General features: G+C 41.4%; 2 protein-coding genes across 2 annotated transcripts in view; both read right to left on the reverse strand.

The window, feature by feature from the left end:
• LOC126401302 (uncharacterized) overlaps positions 1–17,080 on the reverse strand; it is a 95,753-nt gene that overhangs the window by 29,916 nt on the left and 48,757 nt on the right. The gene's annotated exons all lie outside the window — the stretch shown is intronic.
• On the reverse strand, positions 97–15,267 carry LOC126401301 (inositol-3-phosphate synthase 1-A-like). The gene is made up of 11 exons (XM_050062473.1): positions 14,962–15,267; positions 14,472–14,611; positions 14,225–14,386; positions 10,696–10,825; positions 10,128–10,321; positions 8,021–8,170; positions 7,187–7,402; positions 5,378–5,542; positions 5,169–5,282; positions 1,904–2,121; positions 97–1,029 (listed from the first exon to the last, which is right to left on the reverse strand). The coding sequence occupies exons 2-11, from the start codon at positions 14,583–14,585 to the stop codon at positions 834–836; spliced, it is 1,659 nt and encodes a 552-aa protein (XP_049918430.1). The 5' UTR covers positions 14,586–14,611; positions 14,962–15,267; the 3' UTR covers positions 97–833.

Raw genomic sequence — 17,080 nt, forward strand, 5'->3', positions numbered from 1 at the left:
TTTTATTTTATTTTTAAATTCTGAAACTTCATTAAATCAGGAATTGTCTGATCAAGACTAAACAGAATAGACAAATTACAAACTACAAGAAAGCTTGAGAGATTGTTAAATAGGAAGTCAGGTGAAACGGACAAAAAAACAAATGCCTCAGACATGTTAAGTTCAAACAATATTTTAAGGTTTACTGTATATAAATAGCCCGAGTAACTGTTCAACAAAATTGCACCCACATTATGTAACTTAGCCACAAACACATGGAAAGCTACAGAAAGGCAGTGATAGACGACGACACAAAATACACTAAGTTATGAAGATGCCTGTCATTTTTCAGTTTCGTTATTTTCACAGATGCAAGATCAGTTTCACATTTGCAAGTTACACATATAAACCTATCTAAGAACTATAGAAATATTGTATGTTACACATGCGCTGCACACGGAAAACTACTTGAATAAAGATACATGCAAAAAAATCCTACATTTATTTATTTAAATATTCAGTACATGGTTAATCCTGCAAAACAATGAAATATAATTTAACTGCTTTCAACAGTGTTGCTGTGAGGATATTATAGTAGTCTAAGGGCTTCATATCGGCCTCTGATGATGCTCAGTAGCTTTAACAGACAGATGCATGTATGATATGTAAATGTCGCAGCACCACGTGATTCTTGAATAGGCTTTCTAAATACCTACGATTTTAAATGCATCTTACGAAAGTGTGCCTTGTTTGTTTTGCATCGACAGCTTCATCAATGAGGGACTTTGTTCTTTTAAAACAAGGTGTCAGGCTATGCCTCAGTCGTATCTTGGGCTGTAGTGTTGTGTTTGCGGTCATAGTGCATGTACTGCATCATCGACATGTGCGTGGATGCCATTTGTTAGAGGAATATGGTTCCCGTTGGTGTGGGAAACTTTCTTCAAAGTAGCCACGTTGCCACTGATGTAGGTTGTATGTGGAGGCAGGAAGTCTCTCTGCAGCTTGTGCTCCAGCAGCATGTGGTTCTGAGGAGGAAGGCCGAGGCACGCTCTGAAAACGACAAAGAGGGAGACTGTTGTCAACTGTTGTCACAAAATGAAACACAAGAATTTTACTCGGGTTGCTCCCGACTAAGAATGTTCCTAGTCGACCAATAGTCATCATTTAGGGCCATGAGTCGACTAGTCGCCCGCATGTTTACGATATTAATTTAATTATTTAATTTAATATTTTGGGCGGGGCAACACAATGGTTTGAGTTGAAGGTGTGAGAAAGAATAGTATCAGTAACATTGTTAACACTGTGTTACATTACAGAGAAATACAAACCGTACTAATGAACCTTCATTAATATAGGCCTATATTTTATCTACAAGTGCACGTCAAACACTGAGCGAGCCGCCTGTTAATGACTCTGTGGGCTAATGGGCATGTAGCTACTTCCATGTTTCAGATGATGCGTCATGTTTGTAGTCGACCAATGAAGATGAGTTTACATATCACCTTGGGTTCGTCCTTCACCTTCTCAAAATGATCCCACACTTTGGATTTCCTGCCCGACATGTTATTAACTAGCCTGTGGAATAACCGCAGGTACCAGCCCTGGAAATGAACCTGACTCCTGTCTGACTGCTGAGCGTGGCCACTTCCTGTGTCTGTCCTTTCAAATTAAATTCCCACATGGTCCAGTCATATAATGTTTGATTCATTTTGACAAGGCGCAGCTCCTAATAGAGTTTCAAATTTGTTTGTTTTTCCTGCAACTAAGCGACCAATGAAATCTTGCCAACTAATGACCTTTTCAGTCGACTAACATTTGGTCGACTAACAGGGGGCAGCCCTAAATTTTACACCTGTATATAAGCCTTAAAAGCGGTTGAGTGTACAGTGCAATCTAGTTAACGAAACCTAAAACCCATCTGTACCTCATGATGTTTTCTATGCAGGCTCTCTGGCGGAAAAAGGCATTGACAACTGGGGTGCCTGAGGGGACCAGGGGTGCCTTGCAGAGGAAGGAGAGCAGCGCTAAGACACTGTGGAAGGACTGGAAGTCCTCCTCTCCCTGGGGTCGGACAGTCACACGCTGACAAAGCTCGGTCAGGATCACCAGGTCCAGGATGATCGGGCTGGCGAGTAGAGAGTCCTGTTAGAAAGGAAAAACAGATGGAATGAGTATGATGGTGTAACAGAGGAAGAGAGGAAGGGTTAAAGACATTTATCAACACATAGAACATAATCTAGTTCCTTCTTTCACATGCAGGAATGGTACAAACCCTATAGCAGTGTCTTTCTTAATACTGCCACTAGGGGTCACCAAATCCAAGATTTTCAATCTTTACACACATTGATGCCCACTACTCTGACACAGATAAAATGACACCACATTGTTTCCAGTGTTAGAGCCAACCACTTTAGCTGTTTTAATTAACTGTAAATTAAGTGTTCATTTGATATGAAACTACATCTAAAATGCACAAAATACATTTCTTTTTTTTGGACAACATGTGTAGCATTTTTGTGTGATTGCAGAACCTTTTAAAAAATATTGTGGGGCTGTTCGATCATGGCAAAAATCATAATCACGATTACTTTGGTCAACACTGAGATTCACTCATTGACTTTGGAAATATCAAGCATTTGCTGAACATAAAAATTAGGCTGTTTAACAGTGGATTTTCTTGAACTTTAAATATAATTCAACTGTAGCAGCCTCACTGGCCATATTTCCTAATGTAAGTTTTTGATACATGACACAACCGTTCACATGCCCTCAATATGCATATTTATCTTGATGATGAATCACCTCTTGACAAAGCTTACTTGGTCAAATATCTTGGACTTTGGATCGACCCTGAACTTTCCTTTAAGCCACATATTGATTATAAAAAGAGTGCATGGTTGTCTGAGTTCACTTCATAGATCAATTAACTGTTTTACATTTCAGGTCAGGAAAAGAATAATTTCTGAGTTTATATCAGCTATTATTGATTATACTGACATAGTCTATCAAAACACATTTGACACTCATCTTAGACCCCCTAATGCAGTGTATAATTCTCTATGTAGATTTGTTTTGAGGTGTCCATGTAGAACTCAACACAGCTTCATGTATGAATCACTGAACTGGCTGCAGCCTCGATCTAGAAGGCAATTTCACTGGATTCAATTCATTTTCACGTGTCCCTCGTACTTTTAAACTGCTTTTGACTCCATGTAATGCTTCATATTAACTTAGACATATGTAATATAACTTTTTTGTCCCCACAGTTTTCAAAGAAGTTGGATGAAGGTCATTCCAGTACAAAGCTCCATCTGCCTGGAATAATCTTGCTCTTTTCTTGAGATCTGTCACGTCTTTCTGCTGCTTCAGGACTTCTTTTTATTCACATCTCTAAACAACCTATTCATGTTTTCAAAATGTCATACTGTAAACTGCTATGTAACTATTCGAGGTCACGATATCTAATTCTAATTTTCTTGTACAACAGCTGAGGGCAGGGGGTGTGGGTGGGAGATGGTGAGCGAGATGTCCGTGTCTGAACTGCAGCTTGTGCTCGTTTATACAGTGCCGGCACAACAGACGTGCACATGAAGGTACATTGCAGTGTGGCTCAAGCACTTTGAGCATATGCTTTTATTCAGTATTCTGTGCTACATTCAGTGTATGCAAGTTTGGCCAGATACCCACAGCGATTAACACTCTATAGCATTAGTTATTACTTTGGCATGGTCTGAATCTTCTGCAGTGGGAGTCTGCCTGGGGGACTTCCCCTTTCAGTCTGTTTATGTCTCGTTCTGCTAATCGACACTTTCAGGTGATGAGGTTATAAATGAAATGTTTGCAGCCATCCTCAGAGCTCCGCCTCGTAAGGTAATGAGAGTTTAATAGGCTGCACCTGCAGCAGTCACAGTCGCAGGAAGTTTTTTTTTTTAATAAAGTCTGAAAAAGAGTGTCTGAAAACTCACAAAATCAAGGAGAAAGTGGCCAAGTTGAAACAGTGAGTGCACAGTCGCAAAGAAATACTCGTTTTATTGTGACTGTCTTGTTTTCATAATCATAGGAAGTCAAATTCACAATTAAGTAAACAATTCAATTAAGAAACACCTCTAGATGTTATCGTAAGTAAAGCGCAAGCGGACATTGTCTCCTTCTGCTCACGTCTGTCCAGAAGGCTCGTCCTGTGTAAATGGAAGGACTCTTCACCTCCAACATATGGACGCTGGATTAGGGATGTTATTATCATTATTTACAATTGGAGAAAATCTGTTGTTTTATTGAAGGATCAACTGCACGCTTTTTTACCAGTTGGCAACCATTTTGAAGTTTTAGGGGAAATTTGGAAGCTGAAAATTTGTAATGAAACACGTTATACACCCCTACTTACGTCACACAAGTTAATTAATTTGTCATTATTTTTCCCCATTTTTAAATTTTTGAAATTTTTATATTCATATATTTTTCAATTTATTTTATTTCATTTTTATTTTAATTTATTTTATATATTTTTTAATTTTATTTTATTTTATTTTTTTTATCTATTTATTCATTTATGTATTTATGTATTTAGTTATTATTTTTCTCTATTAGATTTTCTCTGACTAGTCTGGCTTCCTCTGTTCCTGGGTTGATGGGTGGGTGAGTTGTCTTTTTGTCCTTACTGCTTTTGTGTTTGTTTATTAATACTCTGTACATCTTTATTGAATTAACAAGAAAAATACCTTGTTTAAAAAGAAAGAAAATACAATTCAATTGATCACCCAACCCTATTGTTTTGACATAAGTTATTAAAGTTGCATACTGTAAGTTGCTGTTTGTAAAAATCTCTGTTGAAAAAAAGTATAATCGATCTGTTTCAACCACATGACCAGAGTAGATGTTATTCAGTGTGTAAGAATGATGGTGGACTACAGCAGCGAGGCCAGTGAAACGTGAAATAACTATGTCAATGACCTGGAGACGTCTCTTTAAATTAGCTCCAAGACTTGTTAAGAAGGATTAACGGTAAGCTGCGGTACTCCTGAGCCTCCTCCTCCTCCACAGTTACTGTCAGCTGAAGAAGAATAGCTCTGAACACTGTGTTTAGTGAGCAATTAGCACTTTGAACTCTCACACTGGAAACTCTTCTAATATGCCTGACTTTCCTTTTTTCAGCTAAATGTTTTACAGGAATAGATTCAGTGGCCACTGACCTCACAGGTGTTGTGCAGAGCGATCGTATTGGTTCCTCCCATCATTATTTCAGACGTGTATTCATCCATGGCGCGCTTGCTGTCTCCCACATACGGGACGTACTTAATCACCACCTGAAATCACACACACGGAGACAGTTAGTGAATCTGATGGGTTGTTTTCAGTAAACATCCACACGGAGCTCGTTATCTGTCTGCGAGTCACTCACACAGTGATCAGGTTTTTCTCCAGGCTGGTACAAGATGGGGTTCGACTGGACCATGTCGTCCACCACGTTGCTCTTGGAGATCTCTTTGGAGCGGAACTGCTGCGGAGCCGACAGGTTCTTACCGTCGTTGTTGCCAAGGTGATTGTAGCTGACAATGGAGGTCGGCTGTGGAGGGGGAGATGAACTTATTAAAATGTCTTTGTGCAAAAAATACATGGTACTTTGAGAATGAAGCTGTCATCTCAGGACACACATCACACTCTGCTCCTCCTGAGTCTTCTGCCTTTTTCCCCTTGATTTAAGGGATTTTATTTTGGCTAAATTTGTCCTTAAATGAACCGAGGGTCTCTGGATAGAAGGTGTAAGCTGTACAGACCGAATCGCCATTACACTACGCTGACAACAACAAATCACTTCCACCTAGACAACTGGAGATTGACACTGATATTGACATTGAATTCGCACACATAAAAATGACATGAACAGCTTCCTTATATTGATAAACAAACACTTTGAAATTGTCTATATATACACAATTGTTATTACCATTTAACTTTGTCACCCAAAAATAACCCATGTATACACACTCACTGGCCACTTTTTTTTTGGTACACCTCACTAGTGCCAGGTTTTGCCTTCAGAATTGCCTTAATTCTTGGTGTCATAGATTCAACAAGGTGCTGGAAACATTCCTCAGAGATTTTGGTCCATATTGACATGATAGCATCACACAGTTGCTGCAGATTTGTCGGCTGCACATCCATGATGTGAATCTCCCGTTCCACCACATCCCAAAGGTGCTCTATTGGATTGAGATCTGGTGACTGTGGAGGCCATTGGAGTACAGTGAACTCATTGTCATGTTCAAGAAACCAGTTTGAGATGATTTGAGCTTTGTGACATGGTGCGTTATCCTGCTGGAAGTAGCCATCAGAAGATGGGTACACTGTGGTCATAAAGGGATGGACACGGTCAGCAACAATACTCAGGTAGGCTGTGGTGTTTAAACCATGCTCAGTTGGTACTAAGGGGCCCAAAGTGTGCCAAGAAAATATCCCCCACACCATTACACCACCACCAGCAGCCTGAACCGTTGATACAAGGCAGGATGGATCCATGCTTTCATGTTGTTTACACCAAATTCTGACCCTACCATCTGAATGTGGCAGCAGAAATCCAGACTCATCAGACCAGGCAATGTTTTTCCAATCTTCTATTGTCCAGTTTTGGTGAGCCTGTTGAACTGTAGCCTCAGTTTCCTGTTGTTAGCTGACAGGAGTGGCACCTGGTGTGGTCTTCTGCTGCTGTAGCCCATCTGCTTCAAGGTTTGGACGTGTTGTTGGTTCAGAGATGGTCTTCTGCAGACCTTGGTTGTAACCTGTGGTTATTTGACTTCCTGTTGCCTTTCTACCATCTTGAACGAGTATCATTTTCACCCAGAGAACTGCTGCTCACTTTTGGGACCATCCTCTGTAAACCCTAGAGATGACTGTGTGTGAAAATCCCAGTACATCAGCAGTTTCTGGCACCAACAACCATGCCACATTCAAAGTCACTTAAATCACCTTTCTTCCTCATTCTGATGCTCGGTTTGAACTTCAGCAGGTCGTCTTCACCATGTCTACATGCCTAAATGCATTGAGTTGCTGCCATGTGATTGGCTGATTAGCTATTTGCGTTAATACACAGTTGAACAGGTGTACCTAATAAAGTGGCCGGTTAATGTATATAATAACCATGTTAGTAGCTACTCAGTATGATCAGTATCAGATCATATCCTTCCTCCTATCCGTGCATCCTTTTCCTCACCTTGATACCTGAGCTGACCAGGAAGTCCACCAACACTGACTTGATCTTGGTCTGACCTGATTTGAAGTCATCTCCTCCAATGAACACGCCTTTCTGCACGGCCAGCTCAATGGCCCCGGGCACAAAAGTGTTCTGCGGGGAGCCGTTGATGTAGGCGCAGCCCTCCAGTATGCTGGCCACTGCAAACAGAGTGGAGGGAGAAACCTCTGCTCCAGCCTAATGGATGTAGCAAAAGAAAATAAGAGAGATGACTGTTAGCGAGTGTATCATCACATTACAGCTCGACTCACAAGGCGTACATTTCCCCTGAGACTCTCTTCACATCATCTCTGTAGCTCAACTCTATTGTCGACTTCATGCCTATCGAAAATTGAGCTATTTGCTGAAGATCACAAGTCTGTGAAATAGACTATTATCGTTGCTGACAGCAGTACAAGCATGCTGAAGACAGGAGATAAAATATAAACTCACCCATGAGGGGCAAATCATAATTTTCCTCCCCTGATCTGATATAAAAGGAATAGCTGACTCATTATGGAATTTCATCTACAAATCCACAGTGAAGTGTGAGGAGAGTTAATCTTCTCATCCTCTAAGCTTTATTAATCACTAAATGTGATGGAGGATTACTGTTTGGTCCTCGGCATTAGGAGGAAATTAAAGTTGAATCCATGACTACCGGCCACCAACACAATTTCGGCTGGTTTCTGGGACAATTACAGTTAATTTTCATACTGGATCTCGACTGAAACCAACTTAAAGGTGTGACTGTGTTTAATGAATCTGGAAGTTTTCGAACTAAACTTTCTTCACGGGCACGGCTGTCGCTCTCACCTGGATTGCAGCGAGCAGGTTCTTTGCAGTGTCGTTGACCCCCGGGATGATGTCACAGAAGCGTTCAGTGTTGGCGGTCCACAGAACGATGACTTTGTCCACACCACTAGACTGTCGGAAGTCCCTGATATCTGCTCGGATCTGCTCCACCTGGAAGATCATTCAAACTTCAAGTCAGGTTAAAAATAACATGTGAAACAACAATCTACAGTGACATCCAAACAGGGTAGGGCTGTAACGTGTTTGGTTATTCGTACCGAAACCTCAGGGTACGGGGTCAGTGTCTGGTGCACACAGAACAAAAGTTCACACAGCTCCACCCCACTCACTCACAAATTCTCCATCAACACTCAAGAGAGACACAGAGCTGCTCCTCTGTTTAATCTGTCTGTTAATTAGTCTACAGTGCAACATCGGTCTACATGTTGCACGTGCTATGCTAAATCAGGCTGAGATGAATCAAATGACCGCGGCACATGTGCAATCCAGTGCTGCGCTGCTAGTTTGTGTGTGAGGTGGATCATAGCGTGTCGCTGTTCTTCTTGGTAGTTGTAGTCTATTGTGTGACACTGAGACAGCGCCTGGATGCAGGCGACACATCTGTTTAAAAAAATGCAGCAACAACACAGACATATATAACGCAGGCAAAGTGTCTCTCGCTCCTTCCCTCCCTCGGCCTCTCTGTTGATGCTCTGTACATAAATACGATTAACAGCCTAAATAAATAAATATTTAAATCATTTTCCAGCACTAGATACATTTGAGAGGTCATGGAAAATTACTACTTGATACCTTTATACTCATGTTATTTTTTTGTGTCCTGTGCTACAAACCTTTAAACCTCTGTGGCTCCAGTGCTACGTGCAAAAACGTTAACCACGCAGCTGCATATTTTCAAACGGCAAAAAAAAATCTGTCTTTACATTTTATTTTGATCACAGTCTGGTTTTATAAAAGAGCTTGTGACATCTTAAATGTAGCTTTGACTTGCAGCTGAAAACATGTCGCCCATTTCGTAGAAAATACCGAGATATGTATTGTGTATCGACATTCAGCCTGTAAATACCAAGCTGAAGACTTGTCTGCGAATTCCCAGTCAGCTACAACAGCAACAGAGAGATAGAGTTGTGTAGAAGAGGAACACGGTGTGTGTGTTGTTATTACCACATTGACAAAACCATGATGAACTTATTCTATCTTGCTTTTACTGAATCATATTTTATCATTATCTCTTTGGTGTCATGGTTTGGAAACCTTTCTTTGAAAAACAGAGACTCTCTGAGTCAGATTGTTAAACTGTCCAGTGGGCTGATTGGTGAGTCACAGCTTGACCCAGTGTCCCTGTACACCAGACAGTTATAGTGGATCACTGGCTCAGTTTTTAATAATGACTCCCACCTTTCCCACAGTGTATTTCACCTTCTTCCCCCTGGAGGAAGGTTCATAGTCCCAAGGTGCAGAATTAAGGAGTATAAGAACAGCTTTGTTCCAGCAGCCATCACTCTGATGAACAAGTCGTAGCAACATTGCACAGATGCTATAGAAGCATTCATTTTCTGTAATCGCTTATCTTGTTGGGAGTCACAGGGGGGCTGGAACCTATGCTAGCTGACTTTGGGTGAGAGGCAGGGTACACCCTGGACAGGTAACCGTGACTTCTAAATTGGGGTATGAACTGAACCGTGACTTATTGTGGATAGTTACATCCCAGATAGATTGATAGGTAGGTAGGTAGGTAGGTAGGTAGATGGATGGATGAATGGACAGATGGATAGGTAGGTAGGTAGGTAGATGGATAGATGGATAGGTAGGTAGGTAGGTAGGTAGATGGATGGATGGATGAATGGACAGATGGATAGGTAGGTAGGTAGGTAGGTAGGTAGGGAGGTAGGTAGGGAGGTAGATAGATGGGCAGGTGGGTGGATAGAGGGTAGGTGGGTGGATAGATGATAGATGGATAGGTAGGTAAGTAGGTAGGTAGGTAGGTAGGTAGGTGGATGGATGATAGATGGATAGATGGATAGGTAGGTAGGTAGGTAGGTAGGTAGGTAGGTAGAGAAGAGACTTCAGCCCCCGTAAATCTGCTGGTCAATGGACCAAGCATTACCTGCTCCGCCATGCTCCCCGTGAGGACGTTGTCCGCCCGACTCTCCTGGTTTGCAGCAATGAATTCTGGGATATAGATGGACGGTCTGGGTTTCATGGGGCTCATGTGTGGTCGCAGCTGCTCTTGTAACGACCACTCAAACACCTGAGCTCTCTCCATCGCACGGCCAAGATCCATTGAGGAGATATCCCAGCCTAGAAACACAAACACACCTCGGGTTAGACAATGTGCTGAATCCCTTAAATATATCTTCCATTTTCCAGAGTTACAAGGGCAGAGGCTGACCTATATGAGTCATTACTTTTATCTTAAAATAGACCCCAGCAGCTCTATAAATAGGCTGCCTGTTAAAGCTCCTCTCTTATAGAGTAAGAGATTAGATTGCATAAGAGGACACTGTACTGTAGGAGCACCTCTCTGACCATCTTCACCTCCTGGAGAGCCTCCCTGGCCTGGGGTCAGATCACCCTGCTGTTACCTCACTTGCCCTCACATTTCACACACAAACACTTCTCAGGTGCTGTATCAGAGGTCAGAGCTCGAGCCAACTGTGTGCAATTATCCATACCGTCAAAGACTATATCATTAGGATGCACCATGGGCAGGAGGTCACCCAGGGGCACGTTGACCTCGCCCTCCAGCCCCGATCCCAGACAAACAGTGGACGCCTGCAGGAGGGAGCCGAAGTAGTTCGCTTTCTGAAGAACGTGGGAGAGAAAGAAGAGAAAAACACTGTGATTTCATTCCCTCTAAAGACTATATTTTCACAGGCTTTAAGGTGCATTAAATCCTTTGAACCACAGGAAAATGGAGGAAATGGAAACCAGCTCATGGAGGTTACAATGTACGCCCATATAAGGGGAAATCCAAAAGGCCAGAGTCAGTTAAGCCCTTAACACTCTACTGAACATGTCAGCATAACCAGCTTATAACGAGTCTCCCCCATTGTATCAGGGGACATACAGCAGGCTATATTTAAAACACAGGACAAGGAGGGTCTCTATTAGCTCCTTCATGGCAGCCTGAGCGTTTTTATCACATTATAGTTTGGTTATAAAGACTTCATTCACCATCTAGAACTCTATTTATGAAAGAAGGATCATTGTGGTGTTTGCATGTTTCAGCTGTAAAATTACAAGTGTATGCTTTATACAAGGGACGGCCATTTTCCAAACAGGCAGACAGTGGTTTGTATTTATGTCAGAGCAGTATGGGAGTCAACTTGCAGGAGATTGCTTGAGATAGTTACAAGGGCTGCATGACTAGAACTTGTTTTTTTCTTTTAAGGTTATTTTTTGGGGCTTTTTGCCTTTAATCGATAGGACAGTGGTGCTTTTGGGGGGTGCGGGATGGCATACAGCAGGGGGCAGTGGGCTGGAACCCACTGCAAGGACTGTGACGCCTGCTCTACCCACTGAGCTACTGGGCGCCCCCATTTGACACTTATTGTGATAGTGATATGAGTGGTGATTTTAGGGGGAATGGTAATTTTTTTATTTCAATTTCACTGAAAAAAAAAATACATAAAAATAATGATGATGTGATTTTTGCTAGGGTCTGCACCATATACGCATGTTCTCTTACGTCTGGAATATGATTTGTAGGCCAGGGCATCTCTGTAGGATCAGAAAAAGATATATTACCAAGTAGGTTTCCACTTACAAGGAATTTGCTTTGGTTTTTGGTACCTGGAGAGACATCAGTTTTCCTGTGCTGCATTCAGACGCCTTTCACAATCATTTAAACCTTTGATACCTCAGGAAATTGGTTTGGTTTCTTTTGAAAATGTACTAAAAAGGCGAAGAGTAACTTGGCAAGAAATGTCCTGCAAATTGCAAGAAAGAGAGGTCATGTTTATTCTATTTTTTTTTTTTTTAATTTGGTACAGTGAGTTTGTGACAATTTTGTTTTTTACTCTTTTTTGTTCTATTTTTGGACTGATATTGGATGTAAATGTCTCATTTATACTGTGTGATTTTTAAATTGATGTATTTTTAATGTTGTTTTGTGAGTGGACCCCAGGAAGTGGAAGCTACTGGGGATCCGAATAAAGAATAGAGAATCAAGAGGGATAATTATCAGAAAATGAAATGAAAAAAGAAAAGAAAAAATGTATCTCTAATTGTTATAATTGTATTATTTTATAATTTTATATATTTTTTATTTTAAATTACAGAAAAAAATGTCTTTTTCCCTCCCAATACATATTTAGGACTTTTTCAGGTTATGTCCTTGTTTGATTTTTTTTTTTTTTTTTTTTAAACTTTTTTTTTTTAAAATATTTGTCCAGAAATTTTTCTGTAACTTTTACAAATTTCTTGCTAATTTTTGGGTCATTCCTTATAAAGTTGCTCATTGCCTTTGTTATGTGTTCTTGAAAGGATTCAGGCCAATTTGCTCAGGTTTTAAAGAGTTAAACATACAATAAACATATTAAGAGGAACAAAAGTACTGCATCGCTCAGGAACAGAAATATAGAACAGAAAAGTTTCAGTGAAAATATGACAAAGATATTTTTAACAAATAAAAGATATTTTTAACAAATAAGTACATTATGGCTGTTTCAGAATATAAAAGCTGCTCAGTTTTGTGCAGGATGTTTAAAAAAGTACTGTAGTACTGTACAGTAGCACCACAATGCTTCATTTAGAACAGTATGTTGTGACACATTTTACCTTCATCAAAAAACTCCTGCTATTTGGATATTGCACTTGCCCATATTACAAAATTGAAAATATTTTGATTAATTAAGCAGCTATAATTGTTGCATAATTAAAGTTGAATTTTTAACATCAGTGTGAAATGATAACATTTTTTATTGTAAATTAACCGTCTCAAGTACGGCAAATTTCAAATCTGAGCCGGTTGTTTTTCCACACTATACCGAGATGAATGTAAACCAGCAGTGCCAGCCTAACACATTTAGCACCCTAAGTAAGCTTCCCCTGCCCTGCCAATTCCCCAACCCCAAAAACTATTATCATTATTTTATAATTACTGTATTTATTACTAACAAGAACAATGTGTGTGAAAAAGCAACACAAATAAACAACTTCGCTGACAAACAATCGCCCCTTTCACACTGCTTCTTCAAGGCAAGAGTTTCACACCGTTATGCCGCCTCGCCGTTCTGTATAAACGGTACAATCACAGAATGGGGGGGACAGAGTTGTCTCGCCTTTAAGCTGGCACTGGAGGTAGTGGCAGCACTGAAATGTCATCTGTGTAAAAGGGATAGCGGCACGACGGGATCATGGGCGACACAGGTGTGACGTTTTGACGACGTGTTATGCGTGACGACCCCCCCACTTGGAGATTTAAACAGCAACTGATAGCAGTTAGCAGCTAACTTAACAAAGAAGAACAGCAGCTCAAATAAGTTTATTTGTTAAGTAATGTAATGTGACATCAGTATGCGATGACCGTACGTGAATTGTGCAACGTTAGCCCCTTTTACACTATATCGAGCAGTTTTGCTGCCTCGCCGTTGTGTATAAAACGTGCAAAGGCAGAGGACAGAGTTGTCTCGCCTTTAAGCTTGCAATGATGTCTGTATAAACAGGACAGCCGGCAGGGCGGGACCATGGGCAGGGCAGTTGTGACATTTTAAAGGTGTGTTTTGTGCGTGACTCACTGCAGGAGATTTAAATAGCAGGTAGTAGCAGTTAGCTGCTAACTCAAAGAAGAGGAACAGTGTCTGCAAATTGGAAAAACAACGAGGTCCGGAAGCTCTTTATGCTCTGAGCAAAGGGCGAGATCAGCCGCCATAAAACAGAGGTGGTAGACGATTGTTGTTGCCATGTTAATTATTGTTATTGTTTATAAAGCGCTGTTGACATGTATGTTTGATGTCACACTAGAAGCCAAAGCTGTTGTGTTAGATTTTGCGCCTGTCACATCTCTTTCATTTTCTCTTACTTCAGTGCTATCCACATAAACTCCACTTCACTCCATCACAAACACTTTTTTCCTTTCTTTATTTGGATCCCCGTTAGCGCCAGCATTGGCACTGGCTGTTCCTCCTGTGGTCCACACACTTACAACAACACCACGGATAAACACAACAAAACTCTATCTGTCTGTGTCACTCCACTCACCTTCAGTCCAGTCTTGGTCCTCCAGCTGAGACCCAGCTTGTTGGCCAGTACAGCTCCTATCACTGTGGTCCCGTTGTTGCCTCCAATTCCCACCAGCATCACACCCAGCCGGGACACGTGTCTCTCTGTGCGAAATGTCATTTCAGTGGTGCGAGGCGTCACCTGTTTCCCAACATGGAGCAACATTAGTTATACAGTTCACACAGATACATGAGTACACACAGAAACACAAGGCAGGTCCACTCACCGTGACTTTGTTCCCCTCTGTGTGGACCGATGTGGTCTGGTAGGAGTACTGAGACACAATGTGTGTGTGTGTGTACCTCACATTAGGGCTGTTGATGTGGATGTTGACAGACATGGCAGCAGAGTGGCCAACTTCTTTCTCTGTATGTGGAAATGGCATCATGGGTAATGTGCTGCATTTCCTCAACACGTCACAACAAGTACAAGCTGACATTAAGAAAGAAGAGTTGTCTCTGGTCCCTAACGGAAAAGATTACTTAGCATTTCCTGTCAAACCAGCTTCACAAACACATGGATGTGTTCACTCGAATAATCATTTCCTGTAGAAAATGCGCGTGGATGCTGTCATGGATGCTGAGCAGTGTTACGTAAAGAAGCTAAGAGCTGAAATATATTACTATAAAAGCTGGAAGCTAAACTGTAAAAGTATCAAATGAATGAATGAATGACACGCTCATATGAACTGAAACTAAACCCGGAAACAGCCTCACCTCTCTTCAGTTGAAGCGTAAAGACGTGTGTGAATAACTTGTGTGTGTCTCGCGGGCAGTACTTCTTCTTCTTTTTCTTCTTCTTCCTCTTCCTGCTCAGATGGAAACTTCCAGACCCTCTCGTATGAAAACGCTGGCTGGTGTCTGCCTGCTGCTCGTCCGACTGTCCTCAAATGTTTGAGAAGGGTCTGGAAGGCGTTGTTGAAATTACTATCCTCCCTCGTTAGACGTATTCGTGCGTACACGTGCCAATCAGAGACGGCTCCGTCCCTCTTCTATGACGCGCGAGGATGGAGAGACTCGGGCACCGCGTGGCAACAAGCAGCAGCAGCAGCAGCAAATGGCTGTGTGTGTGTGTGTGTGTGTGTGTGTGTGTGTGTGTGTAGTTCCCTCTGGGCGGGACGCAAATTTGTGACTCCATGGATGACCCGCCCCAAACAGGACTGGACGACATGCCTGTGCAATGACCACATTCTTCTGACTCATGATCGAAACCAAAAAAAATTGATACAGGATTAACAACAATCATGATTATATATTGGAGAGCTGTGGCTGTTTCTCGTCTGTCCAGAGTAATGAAGTGTGTCTCTGAGGGATTTATATACAGGTTAATAGAAGAAATAATTATAAAGCCATTTCTTAAACTATCAGACATGATGATAATGATAATAATGATAATAATAATAACAGTAACAGTAATAATAATGCATTTTATTTATAGGCACACCTTGCAAGACACTGTTAAAAAAAACAGCAATGTTTCCATAGATCATAAAATCAAAGAACTCCATAATATACAATAAAAGTTAATGAAATTCATTCGTTCAGTTTCCATAACTCACATTCACAGGTGGATTCAAAGCAGATAAATTCAGATACATGTGTTTTTTTTAAGTAAAATACTTCAAGTCTTTGAATTCAGTTGTGTTTAAATTTTAAAGGGATAGTGCACCCAAAAATGAAAATTTCAGCCATTATCTACTCACCCATATGCCGAGGGAGGCTCAGGTGAAGTTTTAGAGTCCTCACATCCCTTGCGGAGATCCAAGGGGAGAGTGGGTAGCAGCACAACTCCACCTAATGCAGGCTGACGGCGCCCCAGATTCAAACGTCCAAAAAAACACTTAATTGAAACCACAAATTATCTCCATACTGCTTGTCAGTAGTGATCCAAGTGTCCTGAAGCCCCGACATAAAAAGTTGTTTGGAAAAACGTCATTTGAACTCTGTTTTTAGCCTCATTGTAGCCTGTAGCTCTAACTTTGGACATTTTAATCTGGGGTGCCGTCAGCCTGCATTAGGTGGAGTTGTGCTGCTACCCCTTCTCCCCTGGGATTTCCGCAAGGGATGTTAGGGCTCTAAAACTTAACCTGAGCCTCCCTTGGCATAAGGGTGAGTAGATAATGGCTGAATTTTCATTTTTGGGTGCACTATCCCTTTAATGTAAAATATTCAGTGGCTGCTGAAATTCAAATAGGCTATTCCTGTTTCTTATTTGCTTCTGTACAACTGCTCCGAGTCTGTGTGACATTTGATCGGGTGTCTTGCCCCTGCCTGGGGCCCTGCCTTAGTCTTTACAAGATTTCCATTTTTGTGCTATGACAACAAAATTGGCTACCATAGAGACAGGCAACCATTCACGCTCACATTCACAACTACGGACAATTTAGAGTCACCAATTAACCTGCATGTCTTTGGACTGCGGGAGGAAGCTGGAGTAGGCCCTACTCGGAGAAAACCCACGCTGACACGGGGAGAACATGCAAACTGCACCCTGAGTTTGAACCAGGAACCGTCTTGCTGGTGGGCGACAATGCTAACATCTGCACCACTGTACGGCCAGTTAATGAAATGACAAGACAAAAATAATTATAAAAATTAGGTATAAAATCATCATCAGTGCAAGTCTCAATATGTGTGTCATCATTAAATCTAACGCATTCTCACTCTGACCTCGTCACATATCGACATTTAGTCATGTCTTTCCATGTCCAGATATGACATGCAAGGTACCCTGGGTGCGTTGGTTGTTGACGTTCTGGGATGCCGTGTCAAGTTCTTCCTGTTACATGCATTGTCTTCTTTCAAAATACACTTCTGTTTTGACAGGGATTTTACC

Source organism: Epinephelus moara, chromosome 14 (genome assembly GCF_006386435.1).
Source record: "Epinephelus moara isolate mb chromosome 14, YSFRI_EMoa_1.0, whole genome shotgun sequence".
Classification (NCBI taxonomy): domain Eukaryota; kingdom Metazoa; phylum Chordata; class Actinopteri; order Perciformes; family Serranidae; genus Epinephelus; species Epinephelus moara.